We start from the raw sequence: 14,058 nt of genomic DNA on the forward strand, positions 1-14,058 counted from the left end.
AGCTATACTGTTACACTGGAAATACTAAAGTGCCTATAAGAACATCTAATAGTCAAAGGTTAATGAAATACAAATGGTATAGAGGGAAATAGTCCTATAATTCCTATAACTACAACCTAAAACTTCTTACCTGGGAATATTGAAGACTCATGTTAAAAGGAACCACCAGCTTTCATATGTTCTCATGTTCTGAGCAAGGAACTGAAACGTTAGCTTTCTTACATGGCACATATTGCACTTTTACTTTCTTCTCCAACACTTTGTTTTTGCATTATTTAAACCAAATTGAACATGTTTCAGTATTTACTTGAGGCTAAATTGATTTTATTGATGTATTATATTAAGTTAAAATAAGTGTTCATTCAGTATTGTTGTAATTGTCATTATTACAAATACATTTTAAAAATCGTCCGATTAATCGGTATCGACTTTTTTGGTCCTCCAATAATCGGTATTGGCGTTGAAAAATCATAATCGGTCGACCTCTACTCTCAGCCCATCCCAGCCACTCTCAGCCCATCCCACCTATCACCATAGACCACCCTCGTTTGATTTCCATGTGTCATATATTTTTCAATTGTGTTGTTTTACATACATTGAACCTTTCTAATCGTATATTTCTTATTTTTATTTAAAATTTATTTAACTAGGCAAGTCAGTTAAGAACAAATTTTTATTTACAATGACGGCCTACCAAAAGGCAAAAGGCCTCCTACGGGGGCTGAGATTAAAAATAAAATCTATATAGGACAAAACACACATCACGACAAGAGAGAGCATAGCATGGCAGCAACACATGACAACACATGGCAGCAGCACAACATGGTAGCCCCACAAAACATGGTATAAACATTATTGGGCACAGACAACAGCATAAAGGACAAGAAGGTAGAAACAACAATACATCACGCAAAGCAGCCACAACTGTCAGTAAGAGTGTCCATGATTGATTCTTTGAATGAGGAGATTAAGATAAAACTGTCCCGTTTGAGTGTTTGTTGCAGCTCGTTCCAGTCGCTAGCTGCAGCAAACTGAAAAGACGATCGACTCAGGGATGTGTGTGCTTTAGTATCCACAGATTGTAAGCTAAAGATGAAAACCTTTTTTTGCAATAAAATGCAAATTAATTATTTAAAAATCATACAATGTGATTTTCTGGATTTTTGTTTTAGATTCCGTCTCTCACAGTTGAAGTGTACCTATGATAAAAATTACAGAGCTCTACATGCTTTGTAAGTAGGAAAACCTGCAAAATCGGCAGTGTATCAAATACTTGTTCTCCCCACTGTATGTGACATAACTCCACCGTTTCTATTCATAATATCATTAATAAATATAATACAGTTTTAAAATAAAAAATCCATAAAGAATGTTGTTTTATTAAGCAGTATATTTGAGTTTAACCATAACATTTGCTGTAATATTTGTTCTATCTTTTCTGGAGGATAAAACAGAAATTGTAACCAGCTTTGTATGGCTTGTTTAAGATGATACTTTAAACAAAATGTAATTTTCAATTAGTCGGAAATTAGAAGTTGTAATCTGTATAAAGACAAAAAGGCAATTTTTGAACAAATCTACTGGAGAACCATTTTAGGTTTAAGTATAATGTATGTATGAGTGAAGCTTTTAGTGAGAGGTTTAAAGCTTTAATATTTAATCATTTTAGCCCCCCAAACTCTTATTCATTATATAAATAGGCACGTTTAATTTGTCTGGCTTAGCATTCCAAATAAAAAGAAATATTTTTTGCTCATATGATAAAAGAAAATTGTCATCTGGTGTAGGCAGTGCCATTAGTAAGTAAGTAAACTGTGATAGGACCAAAGAGTTAATCATTGTGATTTTTCCATAAATAGACAAGTATTTACCTCTCCACGGTTGCAGAATCTTATCAATTTTTGCAAACTTTCTATTGAAATTGATTGTGATAAGTTGATTTATATTTTTTGAGATGTGAATACCAAGTATGTCTACTGCACCATCCGCCCATTTTATTGGTAGACTACAAGGTAGTGTAAACACGGTCTTTTAATGATCCAATACGTAATATGGTACACTTGTCATAATTAGGTTTTAGTCCAGAAGCTAGAAAAGTGATCAAGATCTTCAATGAGACTGTGCAGGGATCCAGATTGTGGACTTAAGAAAAAACTATAGTCATCAGCATACATTGACACTTTTGTTTTTATCCCCTGGATTTCTAACCCCTTGATGTTCTTGTTGGATCAAATTTTAATAGCTAGCGTTTCAATGGCCATAATAAATAGATTTGGAGACAACGGACAGCCTTGTTTTACTCCTCTTAAAAGCTCAACACTTTCTGAGAAGTAACCATTATTTACTATTTTACATCTGGGGTTGCTGTACATAACTTTAACCCATTGTAATTGAGATTCACTTAAATTAAAGTAATTCAGGCATTTATATATAAATTATAGTCGTACTTTATCAAACACCTTTTCAAAATCTGCTTTGAAGACCAGGCCTGGTATATTTGATGTTTCATAATGTTCAATTGTTTCAAGTAATTGTTGTATATTATCTCCAATATATCGTCCATGTAAAAAAAAAAACTGTCTGATCAAGATGAACAATATCTGGTAAAACCTTTTTTATTTTATGTGCTATGCATTTCGCCAGGAAGTTCGCATCACAACATTGAAGTGTAAGAGGCATCCAGTTTTTTAAATGGACTGGCTTTTTATACTTACCACCTGGGTTCTGTTTTAGTAGTAATGAAATCAGACCTGGTAGGGTACTTGAAAGTCTACAAGTTCAAATGTACAGCCTGTCTTGGGGGCAGGGAGTGAGGATAATTAGTCCTAAAGCCTGGGAGGTCTTATGTGATGGAACATCCAGAGACTGTCAGCACAGATTGACACTCCTTATTTTGATAGACATCTCTGTGCTTCTGTCAGGTCCAGCTCGTCCCCAAGGATTCCCCTCTCAGACACACACTCCAGAATTGAGCACTATACCTGTAGGTATGAGTCAAGAAATAATTTTATAGCATCACCCGCCTGCTGCTGCCCACTAGTTGAGTAGGCTTCACCCCAGGGGTATTGATAAGTTGTAACACAGCTGTGAATAAGGCTCAGAGAAGTGAGCCAGCCCTACCAGACAGCACAGGAGAGCACGCTGAAAATCAGCAGGGTCCGCAGAACTTCATTACCCAGTTTTTATCAGGCAATGACTCCTGCAGACTATACTTTGAACTAACTGGGTTAACATCAGCAGACTGTGCATAGTGAACACTACTTGCATGCAAAGGGTAGCCCCGGCACCGTTATGTTTACTTCAACAGAGCAAGTCTTAGATCAGCCACGCATCTGTCAGTTTCTTTACTTAAATGTCAGGGGGGAAAGTTATCTGTAGTAGGCTAACACCTTCATTTTAATTTGTACATTATACATGCATGCAGTCTTTGTCATTATATTCTTCCCTCAGCAGCACTGCCCACAATGTGCCTTTTCTATGAAATAATCTTCTCCACACAGATGAACATGATGCCACTAATGAGTATGGTGGAGTGGCGTGACTCCTTTGTTTGGGTTTAATCATATTAAAACATTTGGTCGGGCGTGTCCTCGTTCTCTGCCAGATCATGTTTATAAAATGTAAGCAATGAGTGAAGAAAGCACAAATGTAATTCTGACAAAGAAAGTGTTTACAGAAAAGCACATAAACCTGACTTAGCAGCAACAGCTAGGGTTTCCCTTTTGTAATGTTAAGACTGCTGGATTTGCACTTCTTGGAATTCCCTCCCATGACACATTCATTTTACAGTGAACTATGTTTTTACTCTCTGCTTCTGTTCAAGACTCGTTGAGATTACTCGTTGAGATTGAGAACCAGAACTGCTCCTTCTTCACTGAGAGCCTGTGAGTTTATCATATAAAGCTCTTACGATACGACAAGATGAGACTGTGTTAGAAAACATTAGATTAGCTTCACTCAGGTTTCCTCACGTCCGCATAGTTCATTCTGTCCTTCCCTCTGTTCTGGTTGAGGATCAGTATCTTGACCGCCTGGATCAGGACTCCCTGGCATCCTATGACCATTACCTGGGTTATACAGGCTGTGAGACCGAGGATGAGCTGCAGAAAACACTGGCCATGCTGTAGAATGAGAACAGGTGAGAGGTCACGAACCCTCATGTCCTTTTCATCTTATGAGTACCAAAGTCAGTCCAATCACACCCAAATAAAAATATTTCTGGCATCAGGGCCCAGTTTTTCAATGGTTATCTATCTGGATTTTGCCTATCGGATAGGATTAAATGCATAGAAACAGAATGATTAGAACAGACAAATCATTGACTTTAATGGGGACTCCCGTTCGAATCATTCTATTTTTATGCATTTAATCCTATCCAATAGGCGGAATTCAGATAGATAACTTTTGATAAACCGGGCCCAGAGAATCTAATCATAATGGGTTTACCTCGGATCTAAGAAAGAAAACAAGTAGGCGGCCAGTACGATGCAGAAAACTTTAGTGAACTATTTACAAATAATATATACATAAAGTAGGAGCCAATCAGCCTATAGTTTACATCAGGACGCACAACTGCAACGTGTTTCGAGTACTACAAGAGTCTTCTTCAGGCAGTGTTTTACCTTAGATCTGCCATAATATCAGAGCACAGTTGTAGACATAAAACACAAAGTTCCCCGGGAAAAAAGTGTAATTCCCCCCCAAGGTACTGCAGGGGGAGTACTGACATCTAGAGTGGCAGCATGCTGAGGCCAGGCCTGACCACATCTGAGGGTGGGCTCCGTGGAGCAGTAGGACTACCAGAACCAGGCCTTGCTGGCTGGGGCCAGGGACCTGAGGTACCATCAGGGCAGGCTGGAAACCTGCATGCAGATCCTGGAGTACCCCAACAAGGAGCTAGAGTCCCAGCTCTACCGGCTCAGGGAGATTCTACAACAGGGAGTCCCAGTCAGAGGATAGCAGACAGGGGGATGCCTTGAATGCAGTCCTATCCACATGAAGGTGCATCCTTTTATTTCCTCATATTAGTATATGTTTAGAGAGAGAGGATTCCAAGGGCAATGCATCAACTGGAACCCCATCATCGGTGTTACAAAGAGACCAGCTGGGGAGCCAGCTAAGCACAGGAGCCAGCAACACAGAACCCCCAGGTAACATAGTATGCTAGTTTGATATGAGGATTAACTGTCAAAAGGCATTAGGGGCCTGTCTAAAAGGGAGCCCTCGTGCCTTTGTTTTCCCTCTGTGTAAGCATGACCGGCCTCACCCTGCTCCATCACCTTCAACAGGCCATAGAGCAACTGAAGAACGTCTTTCCCTTACACGGAACCCAAACCGGCTGCGCGCGTGCGCCATCGTGCATACATTTATTTTGTCCCCCCACACCAAACACGACCATGACACGCAGGTTAAAATATCAAAACAAACTCTGAACCAATTATATTAATTTGGGGACAGGTCGAAAAGTATTAAACATTTATGGCAATTTAGCTAGTTAGCTTGCACTTGCTAGCTAATTTGTCCTATTTAGCTAGCTTGCTGTTGCTAGCTAATTTGTCCTGGGATATAAACATTGAGTTGTTATTTTACCTGAAATGCACAAGGTCCTCTACTCTGCCAATTAATCCACACATAAAATGGTCAACTGAATTGTTTCTAGTCATCTCTCTTCCTTCTAGGCTTTTCCTTCTCTTGACTTTATATTGCGATTGGCAATTTTCATAAATTAGGTGCATTACCGCCACTGACCTCGTTCGTCTTTCAGTCACCTACGTGGGTATAACCAATGAGGAGATGGCACGTGGGTACCTGCTTCTATAAACTAATGAGGAGATGGGAGGCAGGACTTGCAGCGCGATCTGCGTCAGAAATAGAACTGATTTCTATTTTAGCCCTTGGCAACGCAGGCGCTCGTTGGCGCGCACAAGCAGTGTGGGTGCAATAATTGAATAACATAGATTTCTACATTTATTTTGCATCACACGCGACGCAAGTGGTGCGGTCAGCCTGTTAGAGACCAGAGAGAACTGAGTTCCCTTTCAGTCAACTTCCGTACAACATACTATGGGGAGTCGCTCTCTCGTGACTTCGGTTGAAGCATCTACAATCTCGCCAGACAAGGCCAATGAAATCCGCACCTCGCTGGAAGCCCCGCCTTCCATAGGTTATAAGCGTGAGGCTTGGATTCATTCCTTCAATTATTCTACATTTCACCTCTCATGGGCTGTAACCAGGGTTTGAGTTTTAGTGAGGTCCAGAAGGGGGCTCCCAGGAAATTTTCTGAAAGTTGAAGCTCACTTTATGCATTTCTATAAAATAAAAAAACTTTAAAATGCTATTTGGAGAACAGCAAAAACAAGCCAAAATGACCCCAGCCATTATCACCTTGGCTGCTGTAGGTTAATTCACCTCAGTCGCTCTACAAGCACATAGCCTATTAGCTATACAATTCTAATGTTATATCCCTGAAAGGGGGGAAATATGATTATTCACACTGACAAGTAGAAGTCAAGTCTGGGCGGCAGGTGGCCTGTGGTTAGAGTGTTGGACTAGTAACTGGAAGGTTGCAAGATTGAATCCCTGAGCTGACAAGGTAAAAATCGGTCGTTCTGCCCCTGAACACTGTTCCTAGGATGTCATTGAAAATAAGAATTTGTTCTTAACTGACTTGCCTAGTAAAATAAATTTTAAAAAGTGACTAAACGAAAACATATTACATTTTTAGAACAGTATTGCTTGCATTTTAATGTAGGCCTACAGGGGAGATGTTCATATTGAAAGATCTTATTTTAGTAAATTCCTAACTTGTTTGATAAGATTATTGCAGATTTTCTCAGGGTACCACAAATTTGGGAACGACATTAATAACCTCTCTGCTTGCTTTCTCTCACTCTGTCTCCTCTTCTTCCTCCTGCATGCATTGCAGCCTGCCTCAGCACTGAGCGCCACATCACTGTTTGTCTCAGTAGCGTACACTGTAAAGCAAAGTTATTATGAGAATTTAGAAGCATATTTTTGGCTCCTGCTGAGGTAGGCTCCGTTTAACGTTAACTTCTTACTTAATCCTTCTAGCTGGCGAAGTAATACTAGCCAGAGCCCTTCAACGTTACTGCAATACGTCTCTACCGGCAGCTAGCCACCTGACTGACTGACATGACATATCTATAAGCTACTATTTACCAGTTCTGCACTCATTCTCTGAGTCTGGTTTTTGTTTGTTTGGTGGTTGTATGTAGACACGTCAGGAGTCGCGGGACGGTTTGAAGATGGCATTTTTCCAGTATCTCGCAAACACACTGTCTGCAGCATCTCTAGTTACCAACTTGAGCGGACTCCAAAATGGGGTAGTTCGTTTCACATCTCAGGCTTTCGGTTTGTCCCACGAGAGGGTGGAGTTAGCTGTTTGAGCGAGTGGTGAATGTGGTGCTATAAAGGCAAATCCAAGTGTCAAATCTGGGCGACGCAGGAGAAAATAACGAAAAAAACACTTTATGATTCCCACTCGTTTGCAGAGGCAGGCGCTAATATAATTCAGTCAGATCAAGAATATAAGGGTTCGGAGCTTTGATCAACGCTAGGAGCAATGTTTAGATGTTGACCCGTAATTGATTTTCTTTAGTGTGTACAAACGATATATATATATATTTTTTTTTTTTATGCAAAAGTGTGAAAAGATTACCGAGGTCCGGTAAGTGTCCTATGTAATTACGGCCATGTCACCTCGGTTTGAACATGAACCATTCACGCTACTAAAACAAACAATTGGAACACGAGACTGTCTTACGTTGTGCCAACTAAACTGTTACTTAGTGGTAGTAGAGTGGGCTCACCTCCTGGACGTTGTGTTCTGAAGTGTACTATAGAATACTACAGTACTAACTGTAGAATTATTGAAATTACATGACCCTCCCCTGGACTAGATTTAGTAAATACTAAACCCTCCCCTTGAAATCTCATTAGGAATCACATCAGCTCTCATCATTGCATTTCTATCTGTAACATTCTTAATTTATTGCTGAAACATGGCCCAGGTGGTAGTGTTGCTTCTGATACACAACAGAGTTCCAAAAACAGAACAGTCACTCAGGACCAGTGTTGGGTGTAATATATTACTTACATGAGTAACGGAGTAATATAAGTTCCTGTCTTTAAATATTGTAATATTAGTTACTTTTTCAAGTAACCCGTTTATTACTTTGAAGCATATCTCTACCGCCATGTTATATACAGTATACATGTTTAATGCCTTGTCTCATGGTAACGGAATTCATGCTGTAGGCTAACTTGTTTCCAATAGGCTATAGTAAAGCCAAAAATCAAAGCAAGATGGCAGCTGTGTTACCCTGCTAAATCTTTTCCTTGTGGAAATGCTCCCATTTATTTTTTGTTAATCGAGGAGATCAGTCAAATACAAACTCTGGAAAGGCAGCATTGATCTCTTCGTCCGGAAACACCACATCAAACTTGAAAAAACATCTGGAGGTTGTGCACTAAGCTGGTAGCCAAAGTTCTAGAAATTAGTGAAATAAGAGAAATCTACACTGAGTGTACAAAACATTAGAAACACCTTCCTAATATTGACTTGCACCCCCTTTTGCCCTCAGAACAGCCTCAATTTGTCGGGGCATGGACTCTTCAAGGTGTCGAAAGCATTTAACAGGGATGCTGGCCACTGTTGACTCCAATGCTTCCCACTGTTCTGTCAAGTTGTCTGGATGTCCTTTGGGTGGTGGACCATTCTTGATACACACAGATAACTACTAAGCGTGAAAAACCAAATTCTTGACACACTCAAACCGGTGCGCCTTCCACCTACTACCATACCCCATTCAAAAGCACCCTCTGAATGGCACACATACACAATCCATGTCTCAATGCCTGTCACCTCCCCTTTATCTCCACTGATTAAAGTGTATTTAACAGGTGTCATCAATAAGGGAACATAGCTTTCACCTGGATTCACATGGTCAGTCTATGTCATGGAAAGAGCAGGTGTTCCTAATGTTTTGTACACTCAGTGTATTGGTCCGGACAATCTATATACCACAAATTATTAAGATCTGATTATTTGAACGTGTATTCACTTCACTTGATTTGTGAAATGTGTATTTAAAAAAAAATGTACCTTGTGTCCAGAGACTAAATATAGTAAAATATAGAAACAGCTGTAGTTCAAACAACAATGAGTTGAATCATATTTGGCACAGGTCAAATAACAATACTATATGCTTTTAAACAAATACATTCTGAAAAGTATTTTAAAATACATATGCTGAAGTCATTTTAATGATTTTTAAAAAATGGTCTCAAAGTCCCAACTTTGATTGTCATTATCTATCATACTTCCACTGTCAATCTTAAATTTCAATGTGGCCTGTGTAGACACTTGTACTATGTTGACACCAAATTTCATGCAATAACACCAGACATAATTTGTTCAGTGGTGCATTTTGATATTGTATTAAATACCGTACCCTGGCATGAATGGGTTAATACACATTGAAATGAATAAACAGGCTAATGATGAGAATCATGACCCTGTTTTACAAAATCAGTCTAACGTTACTGGATGGAAATCTGATGTGTTGTTTTATGGTATCAGGCCAGTCTGTCTATGTTCTATGTTGACGTAATATTTCATGATGTTGATATTTTTTGCATTTTCAATAATTAATAAATTCATAATTCAATGTTTCTAACATAATTATTTTCCACAATAGTAAATTTCCACATGCAGTTATTCATGTCAATATGACATATTCTAGTCTCTCAGTACTGGTTTCAGTAAATGAAAGTCAGATTTCATTGTCACAATGTAGGCTTACAAGTAATTTCTTCATTCTTACATCTGTGGACTGAGAACAGCCATACAAATCACTTACCTGTAACAAAGATGGTTTAGTATGGTTTTAGAAACTCTGTGCCAGTACTTTCCATGAAATGATTTTCTCTTCTGCTAGGCGGACTTAATCCACAGGACGGCACTATTGTATTGCACAGATCTCTTCTGTGCAGCTCACACACGCATTTCCGGTTTCATCTACATGCGGTCTCCTGACTTATTTTTCTTCCTTTGACCTCCTGCATCAAGAGTGTGCAGTCATGGTACGTTTTCGCTACCAATTGCTAATTTGTAACCCACAACTATTTAAAATATGTATTTAAGCTAGTTTATATTGTATGTAGGAGATAATGTGTTTGCAACTATTGTTCTCCCTCCCGTTTCATACGAGCCAGTTGGTTGTGGCCCTAGAGCGTATTAACAGGAATTAGCTAGCGAACGTTAGCTAAGCAAACACTTCCAATGCAATGTGGTTAAGCTAACGTTACTGAAATTGCTAGAACGCAACGGGGCAAATGTTACATCGAAGAGAAGCCTTAACTATGGTATCTTTGGTACAGTCATTTACTTATTTTTGTATCACTTATCTAGGTAAACGTACCGAAGACCCGCAGGACTTACTGCAAGAAATGTAAGAAACATCAAACTCACAAAGTTACCCAGTACAAGAAGGGGAAGGATTCTCTGTATGCACAGGGTAAGTTTGCTATAGAGTCTAACCACAAATAGAGCAACGAGACAGATATTTCACCGGATGTATAAATGTGAATCATCCGAATTTTGTTTCCACTCACTAACAAATATGGTACTGAGAGGAAGCCCAGTGGGAGGAGATGGATTTTGGCTGACATTCTGAAATTCTCATCCATGAAACATTTGACTTCAATAGTTATCTGTTCCCACAACTATAATCTGTTATAAACAGAGTCGACTACATTTTGTGGACTTTACCTTTTGCCAAAGTAAAAAAAAAAAAAAAACTTGTTATTTAGAAGTGCAAAGGTAAATTGAGTTATTGCACATGCACCTCAGGGCAGGCAGTCCCTAACGGATATATGCAGATACATGCTAGAAACGGCCAGTAGGATCTCGCTAGCACGTGCTTGGCTCTGCCCTCCTTACATGATATGACTAATTTGTTCCCATTGGAAACGACAGGCTGTGGTCTATCTTGGTTTAGTTATAAAAAATCTTTGGTCTAAAGTTACTTCTCTTTCTTGTCTGCTTGAACATGTATTATGTGTGGTATCTACCTTGGCATGCATTTATCAGGTAACTGTCTTTCAGGCAAAAGGAGATATGACAGAAAGCAATCTGGTTATGGTGGCCAGACCAAGCCTATTTTCAGGAAGAAGGTATGGAAGAATCATAATGGGAAAAGATTTATAAATTCACATTGTCTTCCCCTCCTACCGATGGGACATGTTTGTTTGCAAATTGCCACTGTCTTCGGTTTTAGGTTCCATGTCAATACTCAGTCTACTAGTCAAAACACATCATTTCCATCTTTTTATGTTACTTGCTCAAACCCTTGTGATTTCTCCTGCAGGCTAAAACTACAAAGAAGATCGTTTTGAGGCTGGAGTGTGTGGAGCCCAACTGTCGGCAAAAGAGAATGGTGCCCATCAAGAGATGCAAACACTTTGAACTGGGAGGAGACAAGAAGAGAAAGGTAAGCATACTGGTTCTCCTCGGTTTTGAGAGCCAGCAACCTTGGCTTCTACTCGAAGCCTAATGGCAAACAAGAGCATTGTTTGGAAATAAGGCAGTAGGCAGACGGTGGTGTTAATGAAATTGAGTTAATGGGTGGTGATTTGAATCTCTTTGCAGCAATCTGAAATACCAATTTCTTATGTCTTTTTTTCTCAATCTTTCAGGGCCAGGTCATCCAGTTTTGAGCTCTTTTCTTGGGTCACTTATCAATAAAATATGTACTCTAACTGTACTTGAACTTGTACTGTATTTACTGTCAGTTAATAAACCTTTATGCGTTGAAACATTGGAACCAATCAGATAAGGGATCTTGAGTTGTCTGGCACATGTAGTTACACATTAAAGGTGCAATATGCAGAAATTACGCTACCATTTCCTAGTTGCTAAAATTCGAATAGTTTGCCTAATTTCATTTTGACAAATCAAGCAGTAATTGTGTAGAGAATCATTGTACCATAACTGAAATATGTTTTCCATAACCTAAAATATTGTATTTTCAGCTGTTTGAAGCTGGTATAGAAAACTGAAAATAAGACGCAAAATGACACTTAAGATCGGGAAGCATAGAAATAGCACACATAAAACTGATCTACTGCTTCTTAGACCTGCTTTCAATGAGAATGAGTGACTGATCTATAACTCACATTTCTGTGAAATTTGGTCAGGCTGCCCAAAAAGATACATTGTAGCAATATATGTGTCTAGTGAAGCTTGGTGATGATACCTTCGCCCGAATTGACTTTCAATGGTGTGAAGCAAATTGCTACATAGTTATCTTGCTAGGGGGCAGAATGTTTCTAGTTGTTAAATACTTGTGAAGGAAAACAAACTAGATAATGCCTATGTATTATTCAGTGTTTCTAATGGAATAGTTGTGGATTTTACACTGACTCGGGAAGATGTACGCTTCATCCTGAACTTTCATTCCCCTCTTATGTATGTTTTCATTCACTGACTTGTAAAAAAAATCCTCAATGGAAGCAAGCTTAGAAACATTGAGACATCTGCATGAATTTGTAGTGGTGACAACAGCCATGGTTTTATATTTAAACAAATTATTCATTTTTACGCTAGCCATTGACATTTAAAAAAACATCCAAGACAAGGTGCATAAAGAAAAGGCTGACAATTAACGAAGGACATCGCCTAACTAGACAATTCAAAATGTCCAGCATTCACTTCTGTTGATTCATGTACCAATAGTACTGTCCCATTACATAGTATTCCATATTAGGTTGAAATCATTTGTATTTATTAACAATTTGCCAGAAACGAGTACAAAATACAATTCCGGGGAGGAGGGGAATCCAACATTTCCATGCAGTCCTGCCTCAATATCTGGGCTTGTGCTTGCTCCATGAGGGTGACATTAAGTGTCCATAGTACAAGGACTACAATATTTGTGCTAATTAGTGCATTCCACTGGAATTGTAAAAAATAGAAAGTTAAAGGGGCAATATGCGTTTGGACTTAATTTATATCTACACATTTGATTCTTAAAGCACTAGCCTAAAAACATTCTTAAGTTTCATGGAGGGTCATTAATTGCATCCAGAGCGGTCTACACATTTGAGTGGTTATATTTCTCCAGCCCAATCCCATGGTTGTTTACCAAATCAGTGGTGGGGTGAAACTTTGTTATTGTATAAACTGCAGATTGCCCCCTTAAGGATGACACTTGGACTACATCAGGTTTGCTAACTTTAGTGAAAAAATGAATGGAACTGGACATGCAGTCAATTATTTTTCCATTGGCACAGCGAATGGATTTGACATTGTCTGTAAAAGTGTTCTGTGGAAGACTAGGTTCAACTCCGTATTGGTTTTTAGTGCTGTAATTCAGTCCTCGTGTTGGTTTGTCACAGAGTAGCTCGGATGGCTTCATTCCGCAGCACTTTGTAGGTGAGCCAATAGAAAACATTGAAGCAGAGGAAACTCAGAGGGAACACAGCCCTAGATATGGTGTCGATCCTTTTTGCCCGATCTACAAACTGCCTGCGGATGTCATACAGTGGGAACCCATGAGGTAAGGCCTGAAAGATTGGGGCATCCATCTCTGGTGGTGCATCGCCTGCTACTCCATAACTATGGAGAAAATAGGCCTGGCTCTGCTCCACCAGCTCCTGCTCCTAAGAAAGAACAAAAGGAAAAGGGCCAAATGTCTGTCACCCTCAGTCATAACCTGCAATATTTTCTCCACATTACTTGCTGCATACTGGATTATGATTCAAGTCTTGCAAAGTCAACAAGGTCTTTGTAAGAATTGGATTTTGTGATAAATACATTACGAGGTTAAATAGACAACCTTAACACTAAATGAGATCTACAGTGCCTTCAGAAAGTATTCACAACCCTCGACTTTTTCCACATTTAAAGTGTGATAGAAAAAAATATTTGATTGCAATTTGTCAACAATCTACACAATACTCAACTTGGATTTTTTATTTTTTTATTAATGGAAAATAAAATGTCTTAGATAAATATTCAACCTCACCGAGTCAATA

At 39.0% G+C, this 14,058-nt stretch overlaps 2 protein-coding genes and 1 pseudogene across 3 annotated transcripts in view; 2 read left to right on the top strand and 1 right to left on the bottom strand.

The window, feature by feature from the left end:
* Positions 1 to 2,589: 2,589 nt before the first annotated feature.
* Positions 2,590 to 4,959, top strand: LOC139536704 (dystrophin-related protein 2-like; annotated as a pseudogene).
* Positions 4,960 to 9,851: 4,892 nt separating this feature from the next.
* Positions 9,852 to 11,786, top strand: LOC139537216 (large ribosomal subunit protein eL42). The gene is made up of 5 exons (XM_071338290.1): positions 9,852 to 10,104; positions 10,433 to 10,538; positions 11,129 to 11,196; positions 11,391 to 11,513; positions 11,719 to 11,786. Exons 1-5 carry the CDS (start codon positions 10,102 to 10,104, stop codon positions 11,737 to 11,739), a joined length of 321 nt encoding a protein of 106 aa, XP_071194391.1. The 5' UTR covers positions 9,852 to 10,101; the 3' UTR covers positions 11,740 to 11,786.
* Positions 11,787 to 12,563: 777 nt separating this feature from the next.
* Positions 12,564 to 14,058, bottom strand: part of LOC139537217 (glycine receptor subunit alpha-2-like) — a 30,804-nt gene continuing 29,309 nt past the window's right edge. The window contains exon 10 of one of the 2 annotated variants that reach the window (XM_071338291.1): positions 12,564 to 13,683. In XM_071338291.1, coding sequence (XP_071194392.1) covers positions 13,414 to 13,683 — 270 coding nt within the window. In that variant the 3' untranslated portion in view covers positions 12,564 to 13,413. The remainder of the gene's footprint in view (positions 13,684 to 14,058) is intronic. The other variant, XR_011667484.1, reaches the window with a different exon arrangement.

This window comes from Salvelinus alpinus, chromosome 13 (genome assembly GCF_045679555.1).
Source record: "Salvelinus alpinus chromosome 13, SLU_Salpinus.1, whole genome shotgun sequence".
Taxonomy (NCBI): domain Eukaryota; kingdom Metazoa; phylum Chordata; class Actinopteri; order Salmoniformes; family Salmonidae; genus Salvelinus; species Salvelinus alpinus.

Bases quoted from the DNA above. Each gene is read 5' to 3' on its own strand.
- LOC139537216 (XM_071338290.1), top strand. The intron at 11,197-11,390 runs GTATGGAAGAAT...TTTCTCCTGCAG, and splicing joins AGCCTATTTTCAGGAAGAAG to GCTAAAACTACAAAGAAGAT. The intron at 11,514-11,718 runs GTAAGCATACTG...TCAATCTTTCAG, and splicing joins GAGGAGACAAGAAGAGAAAG to GGCCAGGTCATCCAGTTTTG.